Source organism: Carassius auratus, chromosome 27, assembly GCF_003368295.1.
Source record: "Carassius auratus strain Wakin chromosome 27, ASM336829v1, whole genome shotgun sequence".
NCBI classification, from domain to species: domain Eukaryota; kingdom Metazoa; phylum Chordata; class Actinopteri; order Cypriniformes; family Cyprinidae; genus Carassius; species Carassius auratus.
The window spans coordinates 22,501,345-22,518,747 of record NC_039269.1 but is presented as its reverse complement, the minus strand read 5'-3'; the positions used below and the strand labels follow the sequence as shown (position 1 = coordinate 22,518,747).

The window sequence follows — 17,403 nt, the reverse complement described above, 5'->3', positions numbered from 1 at the left end:
CCGTGTAGTCAAAATGACTGACGTGACTTTTTATATTATTTTAAGTTATACTAATACATGTTTATGATGCAAACTTTGAAAAATGTCAGGTGTCAGCATTGCTAGATTGGTGTTTTTTTTTTATTGCCATGAAGCGGCTGGATAAGACGTTGCGTGCTTGAGCAATAATAGTTCATGTTTTACACCAATCAGTGCAAAGTTCTCAGCGCTCAGAGATACCGGTGGAAAAGTGACACTAACACAAGCCAGAAAAGGTACTTATTTGTTTATTTTGTCTCATCATAAAAGAAAAAAAAGAAAAGGAGGACATACTAGTGCTTCTATCACCATAAAAGAAATGAAAATCTTGTTTACAGCTTCGACGATCATTAAAAACGTATTAAGACAGACACATTAAGTAACCATTCTTGAGTGTCAAATTAAGTAGTTAATTAAAAGAGCTCAGTGAGGTTGTTCCCCAGCACTGGCCGAACACAGTGTTTCACACAGCATACATACATACATCAGCAGGACATTATTGCTAAAAACCTCGCATTCCCTCACCATTAAAATATCTTCTTTTGCTATGTAAGAGATGTGAAAGAAATATAAATATCTATATAGTGTGCAAACATCAAGTGACTTTAAGAACATCTAAAGCATTGAACTGAAGACCCAGGCAAACATATAACCCAAAACAGAAGCAATAAACTTAAAAACAGATCTAATGGACAATACATTATGGTTAATATCAGTTGACCTACTGTAGTAGTTCTGTACCAACAAGTTTCTACATTTGTGATATTTCTGTCTAAGAGACTGAATTCGGAGTACCACATAATTGTCAGATGAAGACCCTTTTCCCTTTTTGGAATGTTTCGAGCGCCATTTGACTGATTAGACATTGTGTCAACGTAAAAGAAAGAAGCTACAGCTTGAGAAGTGAGACTTGCAGCCTAAAATGATGGCTGAAACGAGAGTTATGGCGTAGGAATACAAGATGCAAAAATTGAAAATCAAAGAGCCTCTAAAGATTGATTTCACACATGTTAATTTGTGCTAGGCACTATAATGTAATAGAAATAAATGTATCATCAATTCTCAGTCGTCACTGAAATACAGGTGCTTTTCTATTTTATCCTTTTTCTTTCTATTTTTTTTTATTTTTATTTTTTGTTGATCTCAGATATCATGTAGCTCTGACACACACATCACACAACATCTGATCCAGGTGTCCCACAAACATGCAACCAGTGATGAGGACCGCTTTCTTCCACGCATGACTAGATTTCTCTCTTCGTGCTTTTGTTCCTTCGTGTTTCAAACATTCCAAAAAGGACCAGAGAAAGAATTCAAAGCATGGTATGCAACTTAAAGATGCGTTCATGATCCGTTCGGCCCCGTACTTCCAACCTCAAAGCTATAAAACAAACTCAACTATACTTTGAGAAACAGTACTTTGGATAAATGTACAGTATATGGATCTTGTTGACAATATACGAATGAGCACCAGTGTTATTGTTTTCTTTTTTTTTTCCTTTTTTTTTTGTTGAGCATTTCGTTCTCTTTTGAGATATCGGACAAAAACAGGCATCACAGATATTTGTGAAACTTGCAGAAGTGTTCGCCAATATTTAAAAGTGAAACATTAAGAGACTAAAGCTTGGTCTTAGCCTGAGTGCTTGCTAATGTTATCCCCACATTTGTTATCTTTTAAATATTGTCCAATTCTTTACAATCATGCAATTGACTAAAATTCATAGGAAACTGAAAGAAAAGTCAATCAAAACCAATGGGAAACCAGGGACAGGAACGTAAACGGGAGGACCCTAAAAGAACAGGCTTTACCAGAGGCCACAGATAAGGTCTAAAACCAAGTTCAAGTTAATCAGCCCCCTCTTCTGGGAACTGTGTGCCACTGCAGGTGACGTCAGATACTGCGCCTCCATGATGAGTCGTGTGCAGAGCCAGCGCTCTTCCTACGGGACAGACCCATGTCTCCAAACTCACTCCTCAAGAGTCTCTAATATTTTCTAATCTTTTTCAGACCAAAGTGTCAATGTACCGTGCGCTCACAGATGCAATCCTGACAAGAAAAAGGCTCCAGAGTGTTGGGTCTGCAGGAGCTTCACCAGTTCATCAAAGAGTTCCTGTTCAGTGTCATGAAGAACACTTGACTGCTACCGCCTGATCGGACCGAGGCAAAGAACACCTGCAGGAAAAAATAAAGAGAGAGAAAAGAGAAAATGTCAACTTGTTTAGTTTAGATGAACAATGACATTGGTGGGGAAGATCTACAACATTAAAAATCTCACCTTGTCATTCCTCTCGCAGAGGAATTTAAGTCTCTGAGCTCGCTTGTGCATGAAAACACCATCCAGATGGCCCGTTTCAACAGAGCGGATCTCTATGGCTTTCTCTCCCCAGCCCATGATCTGGTTGGAGTGGATATAAGCTGCAAAACAGAACATCTTGTTGAGTTCTCATGCACAGACAATATTTGTACCAAATACACAGTACAGTACAATAGTTCTCTCCAAAAAAGTGAACAACTTCCATTTTACTTTTGAAAATGATACTCCACTTCTAAAAATCCCTGTCAGCCAAGGTAATATCTGGGACATTTCACTAATTTCTTGTGGACAATAATAAAAAAAAAAAATTAATAATAAATGAGGGGTAGACTGAGTAGAGAGACGCTCAGGACAGTTGACTGGCCACTGCTGCTTGTGGTCAGAAAGCTCTCAGATTTCATCAAAAATATGTTCAAATATGTTCTGTAGATGAACGATGGTCTACAATGACATGAGGGAGAGTAATTAATGACAATTTAAATGTTTGGGTGAACGATCCCCATTAAACCTCAGTCTGTTCCTCAACAGAAGAATTGGGAAAACAGCAAACAAGCCTTATCAATGATTTCTTGATAGTTACTGGTCCCGATCTAACTTCATTTTATTAAACTGAACAGACATTGTGTTAAATATTATTGCTCCATTCTATATAATAAAGTAAGATACATAAGAATATCAAACTTTATTCACATAACATACAGTACACTCACGTATAGTGATATTTACTATATAACAAATCTCAACTTCTTGATTTATATTTCAACAAAATGTAAACTATTATTAGCTCTAATTTGGTAAATGTGACTATAAGGGAGGGAGACATTAAATTATTATAATCATTAACATCATAACTGCCCATGAGTCAGATCTAGTATGGCGTATTTATTTGCTTACACAACTTGTGTCTCATTTTGAATGGGTAGTTGCATCTTTTTGTATGATCTCTGAATGCCTTCCTTGATGTCTTTTCACAAGCCAGGCTGAAGATCAGCAAGCATTGTATAAAAAATCGCCTTCAAAAATGAATAATTCTGTAAGCAAGCACTACTAATAATCAAAACAGCCTGCCAAACGTCGGGAGCTCTGCCCAAACACTCCCCCATTGAGATTATTATATATGATAAAGCATGCCAAAAGCCCTAAATCCTCCAGCTATTGTGTTACTCAGACCATCTCTCTCTCTCTCTCTCACACACACACACACACACACACACACACACACACACACACACACACAACCACACTCATACTTCTCAAAACACAGAAGTTTGAATGCTTTTGAACTCTGGGTGAACTACTTTTTTCTCCTCCCACAAAGCAGAGAATGTGTGGCAGCCCTTTGTTGTTTTCATGCACTTCTGTTGGCCTTGCATCCCTCAATCTCTACCCATGTGCTGGCAGCGAACACAAACAGACACTGCAGTAGAGGCCAACAGGAAACCAGTGCCACTGTGGAATCATGCTAATTTAAGTCAATACAGCAACCTATGCTATTTTTGTAAGCGTCCACTAAAGATAAATATGAGATAACTAAAATAGAAGTCCTTCTATGGTCAGTAAATTTCCTCTTGCACAGCTGGGAAGGGTCTTGAAACAAGACTCACCAACAGAGGTGGGCATCTCTCCCCACTGCAAGACCACGTCCTTGGTGATTCTGCCATAGGTGTTGACATAAACGCCCTCATCTTCATAACACAGCAGCATCTCCATGCCATCAGTCTTGGGAAGCACCACAATGGCATGAGGAGTCACACTGCTCTGGATCTAAGAGAAAGAAGAAGAAGAAGGAGTGCTTAAGTAGACCATTAGATGGCCACATATTCCATTTACCTTTATCAGAATGAACCTTATTGCCAGGTACATTTACTCATACGAGGAGTTTGTTTTCGAGACAAAAGCTTCAAAAAAAGTTCTATGGAATTAAAGTATTTTGGTAACACTACAGCATAGTCACCAATTTGCACTACAACCCAACACCAAAACTTAACAACTACCTTACTAACTATTGATAATCAGCAAATTAGGAGTCTTTAGGGACAAAATTTGCAGTTAATTGTTTGTTAATAGAGAGAATTGGACCTTAAAATAAAATGTGACTAGTATTTATTGTTTCCGTGGCTCAGTGGTAGAGCATTACGTTAGCAGCGCAAAAGGTTGTGGGTTTGATTCCCAGGGAACATGTTAGGTAAACATTTTTAGTCAGGATGCACTGTAAATCACGTCTGATAAAAGCATAAATTTAATTTAATTTATTTCTGACAAAAAGTAAAGCACTAATAATTGCATTTTGGTGTCCTTGACCGATCTAATCATCCATCCATCATTATGATTTTTATATTATTGCAACCTTTTATGGGCATTTAATATATTTTGGATTTTTCAGTGTGTTTTGAAAAATCTACCTCAAAGCTCCTGAAATCATCCTTACACTTTTCACACTTTCAAATGCCATGAAGGGAACAATGTGTGGACTGGAGGCACATGTTATTTCACTAAGATTAGACTACAACCCCCAAGAGTAACACTGCCAAGGGAACCCCTCAACCAATCAAGAGGATGTTGCTCATGAACAACTCCCTTACCTGGAAGCACAACTAAATTGTGTTTTTACAGACGCCAAACCACAGCCTAGCACCACAGATGAAAACCAAAGTTCTGCATTGCTGCATTCTGATTTAATTTGTGATATAGTGGATTTGTATTGCAAATTTATTAGCAACAAAAATGGATCCAGCATTATAAATAAAAAAATGCATCGCTTACATGTGATGGTACGTAGATGTCATAAGGGTTTCCAGAATCCACATCTATGACATGAAAGCCCACACTAGAGCCATAAATGACCTTTAACCTCTGACCCTCTTCTACAGTCAGGTCCACCAGCTGAGGCCTGTGCTGCAGCTCTGTGAATGACTGCCAGAAACAAAGAGATACAGATACAGAAGTGGAAGCTGGGTCTAGGGAACTGGTTAAACATGCAGTTAATGAATGCAGACCTTTAAGGCATTTTCTTTCATTGACAAATTTTATGATAGTTAAATAGCAAGAAAGAAATACTGAGAGCACTTGGAAGATGAGGAAATGTTGTTGCACCATACCTTGAAAGCCATGAATTTATGGTACGGCTTGGGGGCCCATGCATAAATCTCCACAGAGCTCTTCAGTGCGATCACCAGAAATTTGATTCTCTCGTATTTCACTGAAAATAAAGTAAATCATGCTTTCAGTTACCTGCAGCTCACAGTGGCAGTCTGTCGTATTCAAACAAGGAAGCAGACCGTCTCCCGCTGCCATGCTCCATTAGAGGCGAGCTGAATGCCAATCCTCTGGATTAGCATCAGAGATCTCGATTAGCCTACTCAACCGCCTCCGTCCTGACAGGGAAGCCTTCATCTTTCAACCCCAATATCTTGGACATTGCTTCATTCCACATGCTCAAAAAAATGCAGTAAATGTATATGCTGCTAATATTTATATTATGTAATATTGCTAATAAAATAGAATATAAATAATAAAAAAATATATATTCCATGAAGCTGCTACTAATAGTGTTGTCAAAAGACCCGGTACTTCGGTACCAAGTCAGTACTAAAGAAAAATGAAAATGTCATGGTACCAGGTTTCTTTAAGTACCGGTGGTACCGATTACCCGGTCAACCCGGTTCTTGACGCATACAGCGCTATGATTTCCGCGAAGCAGAAAACGCGGACGGAATCTCAAAATCCAGTCATGAAAATGAAACTTACATTTTAATATGGACAGTCACGGAATTTGTCAAAGTTAGCATAAATTAATCAAATCAAATCTCCATATGGACCAGTATCTGTAAATGTTAAGCCACAAAACTTGGTTTAAATATGAATACTGCATGATCTGCGCATCTCTGTGTGAATGAATGAATTGTTTGTTTACTACATAGACTGAAGCATGTGACGCTTGCAGTAGTTTCAGCATCTGCCGTCTCAATAAGGACATTAATACATCAACAACATCACCAGAACTGTTCTAAATCACTTCACAAGCATTTTACCCTTTCATATGAGTAAAACCTGTGTCAATTTAAAGGTTTTCATGGCAACACGTCAACAATAAGTAAATTTTTACATAAAGGCATTGTGCTAGAAATATTGCTATTATTTAGTAGAATGTATGTGATACTGCTACTGCTGTTGAAAAAATTAATACAACTTTTTAAAGAAATAAATCACACAATATTTCTTAAATGTTTTAATTTTAATAGCAAATCCCCTTTATTTACCAAAAAATAAAATGTGTTTAAATTTCATTAATTAAAAGACACATTAAATTTACTGGATTTTGTTTATGGTTTTCATAATTATACTTCTTGTAAAATCTTTAAACACAATTGTAAATAAGTATTAAGAATGGCATCGGTTTTATTTTTAGTGATACAAAGTGTTTTTTTTTTTTATTCGCATATTTTGGTGTTTTACTTTGGTACCGAAATTGGTACCAAGAACCGTGGATTTTCACTGGTATCGGTACTGAATACTGAAATTTTGGTACCGTGACAACACTAATTCTTAATGTTGTTAATAAAACATAAATAATACAATTAAGTAAGTAATTTGATATTATTTAAATTTTGTTGATGATAATATGAAGTCAGAACCTGTTAACTGTCACTCACATTTTTGAAGATAGACTTCAATGTGCATGATACAAACCTAAATTTTTTTAATTCATGACTGAAAACATTTTGTAACATGATTTTGATGTACCATTTACATGGTAATACAATGTCTGATTTTAAAATGGGTTTTGAAGGATGAATTTTGAAATTTTATGTTTTCAAGTGATATATAACTTCTGATGATTTCTAAAATGTGATAGAGAAAAAGACAACTAGGAAGTCTTTTTTTTAAACAAAGGTCAAAACTCCTTTTGTAATGCAGATTTCTGAGGGTGCACTCTTGTCATAAATTAATCTATTACTTTTACTACATAATTTTTAACAAAAAATATTGGTAAAATATATATTTGGGAGTCTTAGACCTTTCCAACGATATGTAGTTTGTCAAGATTAGATTAGATTTGATTGTAATATAGTATAGTCAACGTAGGCGTCCCGAATACGGGACTGGGTAACAGTTAGCAGGTTAAGGAAAACTAAAAGAGAAAACTCATTTAACCTTTATACGTTATTACTGGATTTAATATTTATGCCACAGTGTTAATATCATTTATACTTAAATACAAGAGTTTTATTTGGATATTAGTTGGCACAGAAAAAGATGTTGATATACAACTACAACAGGTATTGAATACTGTTCAATTTCCCTGGCAATAATTTTGACTAGCAGAGAAGGATGACTTACCAACTTTATAGTGAATACAGCCTTCCAGTTCCCCAACAGTGATCCAGCCCTGTTTCTTCTCTACCTCCGGATCGTTGTGCAGTATCCTGTTTCTCAGCCATGACAAGTAGTAGACACGTAGCTTGTTTTTCTTCCCTGTGAACATCAATGACAAGGCTGACATGTTAATAAAACAAATGTCTGCAATGACTGCAAATGTCAACTTTGTGTTGTTTCTTTTCGTAGTGGGACAAACCTGATATGGTGACCAGGACATTCAGACCCTCCAGCACCTCCATCTGTTGGAAGCGCCGGCGAGTGATGAGGTTATACACCTTGCCCTGACCGCTGCGGTCCAGCAGCATTAAACCGTTCTCAGTGCCCACCAAGAGGTTCACACCTGAACACCAAACACCAGCCTTGTCAGAATTGGATTATGACTCAAGAATGTATGAGAAGAGGAATTAAAAACAACAAAGGCAAGTATCAGAGAGATGGTGATTTACCCCATAGAGCAGCACACAGGATCTCGGAGTTGAAGCGCTTCTTGTACTTGCGGATCTCTGGAGTGTCACTGTGAGGTCTGATGTTGGTGGGGTTGACATTGACCACAGAGATCTTGCGAGCCTCGTTCAGTTTGGCCTGTTCCTGACGCAACAGCTCATTAGCAAACAAAGCTGCAGAGGTGAGAAGACAAGAAAACACATGAAATGATACGAAAGAGCAAACATTTATGTTTTAAGAACCAAACCCCACAGAAATCATTCAGTGCCTAGAATAAGTCTATTCTAAAACCCATTTTATCCAGAATTTCATATCTAAATTGCTTTCCATATATGTTCTTCCTTTTATTGTTGCACACTTTGATAATGAGATGTGTTTGTTTGTGATTTGTATATTTACCGGCTGCTGAGCACTCATCGTTGTCATCTGTGGGGGAGGTCTGATACACACGTGGGTCCACAAAAGGAGTGAAAGAAGCTTTCGAACCACCTCCATGACCAAACTACAGAAATATCAAATAAACCACATCAGCTGCAGTAAAATGATTTAATAGCAGGCGTTCAGAGAAAAACAGTCTGGAGTTGGGTCTAAAAATACAACCGAAGCACAGTTCCTGCTACTTAGATAATAGATGGTTCGGAAAAAACAGCAGGACATTTTAGACTTTCACTTTTTGTGAGTCAGTAAATAATGTCTGTGACAGAATTATGAAAACATTTAGAGTAATAAGGATAGCAAAGTGCTTTCCTCACCTTTTCAGACTCTTTAGTCTCATTTTAATTATAGTTGTAGTGAGGAGAGGAGAGCAAATTAAAGGGAGAGGAGGATAGGGCAAGATTGGGATATTCCAAATTGCTTTGCCTGGCTAAATATCAGATATGTATCCCTCTTAAATGTTATCTACCTCATCCATAGATTCCAGGTCCTGGGAATTGAGGCCTGTTGGAGTTCCTGATGGGGAGTGGCTCTGCTGCACCAGGTCTGGGAGGTTCCCATGGCCTGCGAAACCATTGCTCTCGCTGTGTCCCAAGCGCTGCTTCTCATTGGTCTATAGAGAACATCAAACAGAAGTCAAACATGTGTGAGAGATGATACTTTTTTGGAGCTAAATAATATCTGTTGTGGCTGGCAGTGGTATCTCACGTCTTTCATTCGTAGGGTGCCATCCTTAGACTCATCATTGTAGGAGTCGCCGAAGGACTCATCACAGCTGCTTGTGAAAGACTCATTATTTCCCTGAGCAGAGGGCCTGAGGGAGACAAATACAGGAAACTTAGGTTTAGGATTCTTATTTCTGTGTTTATTTTATTAGCAGGATAAAGGCTGGAGGAGGGGATAAAAACAGTTGAACATGAACTGCCCCCATAAGCACCCTGACTCTGATTGCTAAGGCACAGCTCTGACATCAAATGTGTTTTGAGGAACAAGTAAGAAACTGAAGGTTTACACTTACATGATCCTGGGGATGTCACTGACTGACACAGTGCCATCATGCCCCACAGTGCCATCCTCATCCTCGCTGCTCTCTGAGTCCTCACTGGAGGAGGAGTAGTCGGTCAGTTTAAGGGGCGGCCGGTTGATTTCATCGATTCGCAACTCTCTCAGTTCTTTAGCCAGTGCAGTCAGATCCTGAAAGAAAGAGAGATAATCATATAACTAGTAACACTGCTATCTTCAATAGCTCAGTTGCTGATTTTATTTTGTATGTTACATTATTGTTATTTTTCCTGGAACCATCAGGGTTCACTAAAATGAATTGGATTATAAGAATGTAACAGTAGTCAACACCAATAGCCTCATGGGCAGTGAGGCGCCATATAACGATCTGAATCAGTATATTTGATGGTACAAGAAAATAAACCTGTTAAAGATTATTTCACTGAATCATCTGAGTAAGTCCACAGAATTTGTATAGCTTTACTGAGGTTTAAAGGCTTTATAACTGTGCTTCAGTACCAAGCTCCAAATTTAAAGTGTCTGTCCCAACACTGGTGATTAAAATCATTCAGATGTAAAGTTTATTCTCAAATCAAAACAGCAGGTGCTCAATCATTATTAGAGGTTTGCTCAAGTAGAAGATGATTCGGTTGTTAAATTCTCACATATTCAGATACATTTTCTACCGGAAAAAAAATATATATATATCTGCAATGATTTGCGGAGTACTTTGGAGGTGTAATGCAAAGGTCATCTGTAACCAGTTTGCATTTGACATGTAATCTCAGCTTTAGGCCCAACATAAAAATGCCCCCTCTTGAACTTTAGTTGCTATAGAAACAGAAAGGGTCCCAACAAACAGCTGGGGTTATTTGCGCTGGGGCGAGAGAATCTGAGCCAAGTTGGGAGAATAACACACACCCACACATAGATTCCATTGACAAAGCCACTGGCAGTCCAGCTTGGTGAGAAAGTTGAGAGGGTGAAAGAGGACAAGCTTTTCTCAAGTCAGCGTTGCTATTGAGATTAGCAGGCAAGAATTCCCACAGTCCTCTGCCAAGCAACCTTTAGATTGAGCGGGACTGGTAGAAAGATGGATGGGAATGTTACCAACCCTAACTCTGGCTTTCCAGCCCCGATTGAGGTCCAGGTGACAAGACAGATAAAGAGAGAAAACACAGGAGAGACGTGAAGAAAGAGCTTTGGAACTGGTTAATACAGAGTCTAGGTCAGCTAATTATGTAGACCGCTCTAGCCCTTTGTTCAAACATTCATCATGCCTTAATAGAAGTTTCCCCAAGTAAGGACTTGGGTTGTCCAAGCCAAAATAACTTGGAGAAATAGACCTGCCATAAAAAACAAATGTAGTAAAATAAACAAAAAAGATAAGGTTTGTTATTGTAGGAAAGCAAGTCGCTGGCAATGTCAATGTCATGGGTGTGATTCCCCGGCAATGTATAATATAATAAATTGCTAAAAATCTTTTATGCATTTGGCAGGTGCTGTTACAGAAATTGACTTCCAATGTATTTATTATTTATTTATTATTTTACATACAATTTAAGTAGTTGTAAGTACAATTTTAGTTTATTAAGCTCATATAATTCATTTTGATAAAGTTGATAGTTATTCCAAACAAGGTCTAATTTTAAATAGCAGTTTTGGCCAAGTGTGCTCAAATTTTCAGCCAAGAATTTCAGTGTATCAGTGCATCACTCATCTAAAAGCTTTGAGTGTTCACAAGTGGAAAACTGGCAGAGAGTACAGTCTGGACAATGCAACCAGTGGGACATTTGGCCTCCAACTGTAAAACAGCATCTGCGTCTGAAGGTTCTTTAATCTAGAACTGTGTTTGGAGGTCACATCTACATCTGAAGAGCACTTAGAAGCACCTTCAAGCAAATGCTAGATAAAAATGAGGTGACAAAGTTGCTTCAAATAAAAGTGTACTGCATATATCGAGACAAGATATTAAGAATTACTAGATCATATTTAGAGGCTATTGGGGTGCATCTTACCGCAGGTCGACCAGGTTTGTTCAACTCTCTGTTTTCCTCCTGAATGGGTTTCGAAGTCTCCTGTATTGCCACTGGAGATCCTTCTGATTTCCCAGTGTCTGGAAAACAAGATAACAGGTTGTAACCACATGTTTGAGATTAAAGGACATCAAATGTAAAAGTTTAAGAAAAACCCATACCGATCGACCCTTATTCTGATTATTGATGAGGGGATGTAAAAGACAACTTGTTCTCCAACAGAATGAAAACTCTGAGATTGCTGGCATTACTGTTCAAACAGGCAAACAATGTATCCACCATGTCATACTATACATCCACTTCATTATCTGGAGGACGAGCGCAGTTCTGCAAATCTGACATGGTGAACAGAACTGCCCAGCAAAAACAACCAGAATGAAGTCTGAACGAGTGCCAGCTTCTTCAGTCCCTTAGAGACTGTCAGACTGAGGCATTCTGGGAGGGCCACATCTGCACTACTTACAACACAACATGAACACACACACTGGCTTGTAACAAAAGGTTTGCTCATGGGGACCCATGTTTAAATCAGGCCTGGATCAAGTTCTGATCCTTTCTATTCCCCAATTGCCCGTCTGCCTCTACTGTCTACTGTAAAAGCTAGAAAATGCATTTCTTTTAGATGGTGTTGTGCAGTGGTCAAACCTCAAGGCTGCTTTCCAGAAGGTTTCGGGTTTGATCCCTCAAAATAATTGAATTGTGACTTAAACCAAAGGGATTTTCCCATTAAAAATGTTATGGCTTCAAAGTTGTGCGAGACTTTCATTTAAAAGATTTCTAGGATTCTTTTATCTAGTATTGTATTCTAGAATTGTTTTGTCCTCATTACAGAAACTCAAGCATTCTCACCTTTCGGCTGGTTCCTCTCACTGGATCCAGGCTGCGAGCCGCCCTGAGAGCTGGGTGTGCTGGAGCTGGATGAACTGTTACTGCTGGTTCTCTGCAGAGCCACATCCAGGGACAACTCTGTCCTCCTCAGGTCTGGATTACTGGAGAGTTCAAGATACAATCAGTGCTTCAATATACCAACGTAGAGCAACGACTCAAGCATGTGATTTGACTGAGAGCTGAGTTGAGCTGACCTGGTGCGGATGAGCTGGGGGGGCGCTCGCCCCCCTCCACTGGACTCTCCGTTCCCAGGAGAGTTCTTCCTCACAAGAGCAGGGGAGATAGATGTGGTCCGCTGAGGAACCTGGGTAGTACCGCACAACTTTAATAAAACACACAAATGACCAAACGTCAGAGACGAGGGATCATAGCGTGAGCACCATAAACAGCTCTCTTAAATAACAAAGACAGACTGCATATTTTATTAATAGTCTTTGAATCATTTATTTACTACAAAGTCTTTGTCATTCAAACTACCAATCAGAATTTTGAGGTCAGTAAGATTTCTTCTTCTTTCTTTTTTTTGGAAAAAGTAATACTTTTGTTCAGAAAGGACACGCTTCCCAATAATATTTTACAGCTTTGATATTATGACTGAGATTTTTAAATCAAACAAATTCAGCTTTGGTGAGCATTAGATACATCTTTAAAAAAACTTTTTTTTTATTTTTTTATCATACCGACCCCAAACTTTTGAAATGAAAAGTCTTTGTCAAAAACATTATCAAAAGATATCTCCTTCAGGTGTGAAGCCTTGAAAATAGGAAAAAGTAAAGCTCATCTTTAAAGTTCATTACTGTATAATCCTAACCTTTGGAGGAATGTCTTCTTCCATTAGCCAGGGGGAACTGCGGTCAGGCTTTTCTTCACGGCTGGCCATGCGGGGGGCCGGAGGGGGCATCTCTGAAGTCGGGTCAGAGTTCTGCCGTGGCATCTCTGGCCGATGGGAAACCAGGCTCTCCTGGAAGGCTGAAACGCCCTTGGCAGATTGATCATGCAAAGACTGAGAGACTGACAGAGAGGAGCTATGGGATCTCACTGGAACCAAATGAGCCATCTAAGAAGAAGAAGAAAGCATTAAGTGCTTAGATCAGAATTATGACACTTTCACCAATGAATTTTCATGACCTTTTCAGTCTTTGGTGAATACAGGATAAGGATGTATTACAGATGATTTTTTCTAAAGAACTGTTATTTGCTGGATGGATTTCCATGTGTATTAGAACATTAACACCCCTAAAGGATGGAACTATGTTTCACACTGGTTTATAAGCGTGTTTTATAATAAATTAATTAGGGATGCACAATACTCAATTCTGTATAATAAGCGGACAATTATTTTCATATTATGGTCAACAAATGTCCAATATTAAAATTCAATCATTTAAAATGCTGCATTGTGAATTTGTGCATCACAACATTATGAAAAAAATGGATATTCTTTTGAGAGATTCACTAACGATAAAAGAAAAACTTTACTAAAAATAAATAACTAATACAGTACTGATATACTGAGGATTAAGAATTAATGATTTGAAAAAAAAAAAGGTAAATGTTATACCTGAGGCTCCACAGGGCGGTGCACAGGAGGGGTTCGTGCCGGCTGAATTCCCCCACTGCCAAAGGACTCTGAGCGTGGAGGAAGGGAAGGGTCGGAGATACGGTTAGCCACTTTATGCTGCAGGGCAGGAGAACTCTGGCGGTTCAGTTTAGAGCGCTCCTCAACCTTCATAAATAATAAAAAAAGTCACATAAGTACAGGCCAAACTGTTTAACTCAGCCACCACCAACCAAACAAGCGAAAACTAGCAAGCCCTGCAAAATGCTCTAGAAAAGACATATTTGGGAAATGCACAAGCAAACACTAAAGTTAATCAGTTGAAACTATCACACCATCTGAAAGAGAAAAGCAGTCTATTCAGCTAGAAGCTGAATTAGCTGTTGCATGTTGATCGGGTCATTCATACAACAATCGGTTAGAGCAGACCAGCACCTTCTACAAGCAGAGAGACTGAAGACCTTTGAGAGGTGAAAGGATAGAAAGGATTTCAATGGGTAAAGAATCTGCTTTGGCAATAGAAAAAGCCAATATATGAGACACTGCATGGCAACTAGATTCAAGGATTTCAGTTCCAGTCTAATTCTAAGAAAGTCATCGAGGTAATCAGTGCAGTTCTAAATATCTCATATCTACATTTAGGATATAACTTTTAGTCTTTCAGTGTCTCACAAATTGAGGGCTTCTTGTTTGCACCAACAGATCTTTACAAAGAATTAGACAGACACTGGTTAAAAACCCCAGTGTCTCAGAAATGTGGATTCCTACTGGGGAAGAAATTTGTCAAATTCGGAGAAAAAAAATTGGCGGTTAGTGTGTAGATGGATGGCATCTTGCTCAGAGACATAATATGTCTAGAGTCATAATAGAGTCATAGAATCTAAATGGCAACTAGATGACCCATCATTGGCGTCTAAAAAAACTGATTATTTTGGTTGAGAAGCTAGCTTTGTTTCCTATCCAAGCGCAGTGCAACAAAAGAAATTTGTCTGTTTTCGATGAAATATATATATACAGTGCTGCAGGAATGAGTCTTAAAACCTGGAAATGAGATGTTCCAGAAGTCAATGGATTTTTGGTTAAAGGTCAAGGTCAAAATATTTTATTTCATTTTATTCAACTCATAAAAGTTGCCAGAATTAGCCACAGACCTTGTTTTCTATTCAGTTATTTTTCTTATTAAATCCTGTTGGCTTTTCTGTTGAGGGAATCAGGGTTTGAAAAAGTTCAGGTTGGCCTTATGTCTTTCATACAGCACTTGGAATATAGACTAATGAGATTTTGCTGACTAGGCAATCTACTGTGGCTTTGCGCTTGTTGTGGCTGGTTAGGACATGATGTAGAGAAACAAAATTCATTGAACGGATTCAGCTTTCCAGGAGTACTTCCAGAAATCTGAACACTTCGCCCAATTCATTCAAAATTCAGTGGTTGTTTTTTTAACATTAAACATTTAGTTTTCAAAACTACATAACAAAAGTGGATGTTTTAAACTATTTGAGGAGTTTACCACATGCCACCCTGCGAGAGAAAAAGAGGGGCTCCAACACCAACGTGCAATGCACCCAGAAGGACCCAGCAATGGGCGGCACTGATTATGAAGGCTTACACAAACACTGAGGACATCCAGTCGGGGTGGTGGGCCATCAGAATCAGGAGGATCAGGGGCAAACTAATGACAAAGGGGCTTTCATGATGAAGTACTGATGGATTACTTAATGGTCAGTTGCATAATGTACATATGTGATGCGATCTGGGAAAACCCGTCAGATATCGCACTGGGACGTTTTCAGGAATTTCAAAAAATAGGCTGAATGTCCATTTTTTTGTCAAAATTACGATTTCATTCAGTTATTAATCCATAACATCTTGTCTATCAGATCTGAAAATATTTAGGCAAAATTCACTTGTTTAGTGCAGAAAAATTGCGATTTATAGCCGCAGACAATGTCTTTCTCTCATGTTAAGGACACGCTATGGAGATGCTTTCTCTTAACTCCCAAAAAACTGCTGCTCACTTAGACAATCTTGCTTGTCTCAGTCTACTCAATCTTGGTGATGTCAGTGCCCTTAAAGATGTTTCACATCCAGAGATGAAGGATCAATTACTAAAGAGGAAGAGTCCGATAACAATCTATTATATGCACAGGTGCGCGAACAGTTGCGCTGTACTGGCTTTTCTAAATGTCAACTTCAAGGTACACTATTCGTGCTATCTAAACATAGCCTACAAGGGGTGATCAAAAGTTCTGAGACTATACCCATCAAATGATATACAGTGGAAAACTGTTACTGTCTAGGGTAGTGTTAGTCTTTTTGTGTAATGATGCAGTATAGTGCTCCTGACAGACAGCGATCGTTAAGTAGAAGGGAAAGCGAAACCTGTCTCACTTTAAACCCGTTTTTCTCTAAATTCCATTCTGAAAAATCATCACTATAAGCCAAATTCAGATAGCCATAACCTTTGTGATCTTCAAGCTATGGACGAAATGAAGACAGTTTTGGGAAGGACTTTCAGGATTTATATGGTATCCAAATCTAAAAAAGGTGCAATTTCATCACGTGTTGGCTTTTCCTAGATCGCATCACATGTATATTGTGGCATTCAGCAAAAAAAAAAAAATTACATGACATTTTATTTTTAGGATTAAGACTGCAAATTAGTAACGTAATATAAGACAAGCTATTTACATCTATTCACAAACATTTACAAAGATCGCAGACCACCTCAATTAATGAGAGGCCTGATTGTCATCATGTTGGTGGGGGAGAACATGGAGCCTTCAGGGGATAAAATGGGGCTGACCGAGGAGTTGCGACAGCTACCTGGGGATGGTGACCTTGAGGAGGCTGGGCTTGCTTTGGGTGTGCTCCGAGGAGAGAGCCCCACCCAGCCCAATACAGAACGGAGCGGTGAGGCCATATCGGAATTTTTAGGGGATTTACTGTGAATAATATGAAGGCCATCACGTTCACAAGATTTGGAGCGTGAGATGGGGCGGTTAAAACTCTTCATGAGCAACTCCACCGAAGCGGGTGAAGACAGGTCAAGAGCAGAGGAACAGCGATTCACAAGAACTGAATCGTCTGAACTGAACGTAGCGAGAGGCACGGCCCACTCCCATTTCGGCACGCTTAGGAGTTTCTTGGACGACACAGAGTTTGAACGCTTCTCTTTGGCCTTCATCTCTCGGAACGAGTGCTCTGGAGCGGACTTAGACAGCAAGCTGTCCTCATCGACGCTCAGACTCTCATAGTTAATGGCGATTTGTGGGTGCAACTCATCTACATCTAGTCTAAGGATCGGTGAAAGCTTTGCATCTGAGGG

At 38.9% G+C, this 17,403-nt stretch overlaps 1 protein-coding gene across 7 annotated transcripts in view; it reads right to left on the bottom strand.

Annotated features, from left to right (window-relative positions):
- Window positions 1-249: 249 nt before the first annotated feature.
- The window catches only part of tnika (TRAF2 and NCK interacting kinase a), an 86,625-nt gene continuing 69,471 nt past the window's right edge, over window positions 250-17,403 (bottom strand). For 4 of the 7 annotated variants that reach the window (XM_026206688.1, XM_026206692.1, XM_026206691.1 and 1 more), the window contains 17 exons: window positions 14,079-14,243; window positions 13,329-13,574; window positions 12,712-12,839; window positions 12,479-12,618; window positions 11,612-11,709; window positions 9,610-9,785; window positions 9,300-9,405; window positions 9,061-9,204; window positions 8,556-8,658; window positions 8,159-8,329; window positions 7,909-8,052; window positions 7,674-7,808; window positions 5,432-5,532; window positions 5,097-5,246; window positions 3,938-4,097; window positions 2,295-2,434; window positions 250-2,191 (listed from right to left, as the gene is read on the bottom strand). In XM_026206688.1, the coding sequence (XP_026062473.1) occupies window positions 2,108-2,191; window positions 2,295-2,434; window positions 3,938-4,097; window positions 5,097-5,246; window positions 5,432-5,532; window positions 7,674-7,808; window positions 7,909-8,052; window positions 8,159-8,329; window positions 8,556-8,658; window positions 9,061-9,204; window positions 9,300-9,405; window positions 9,610-9,785; window positions 11,612-11,709; window positions 12,479-12,618; window positions 12,712-12,839; window positions 13,329-13,574; window positions 14,079-14,243 (2,391 nt within the window). In that variant the 3' untranslated portion in view covers window positions 250-2,107. The remainder of the gene's footprint in view (window positions 2,192-2,294; window positions 2,435-3,937; window positions 4,098-5,096; window positions 5,247-5,431; window positions 5,533-7,673; window positions 7,809-7,908; window positions 8,053-8,158; window positions 8,330-8,555; window positions 8,659-9,060; window positions 9,205-9,299; window positions 9,406-9,609; window positions 9,786-11,611; window positions 11,710-12,478; window positions 12,619-12,711; window positions 12,840-13,328; window positions 13,575-14,078; window positions 14,244-17,403) is intronic. The other 3 variants (XM_026206689.1, XM_026206693.1, XM_026206695.1) reach the window with 1 other exon arrangement.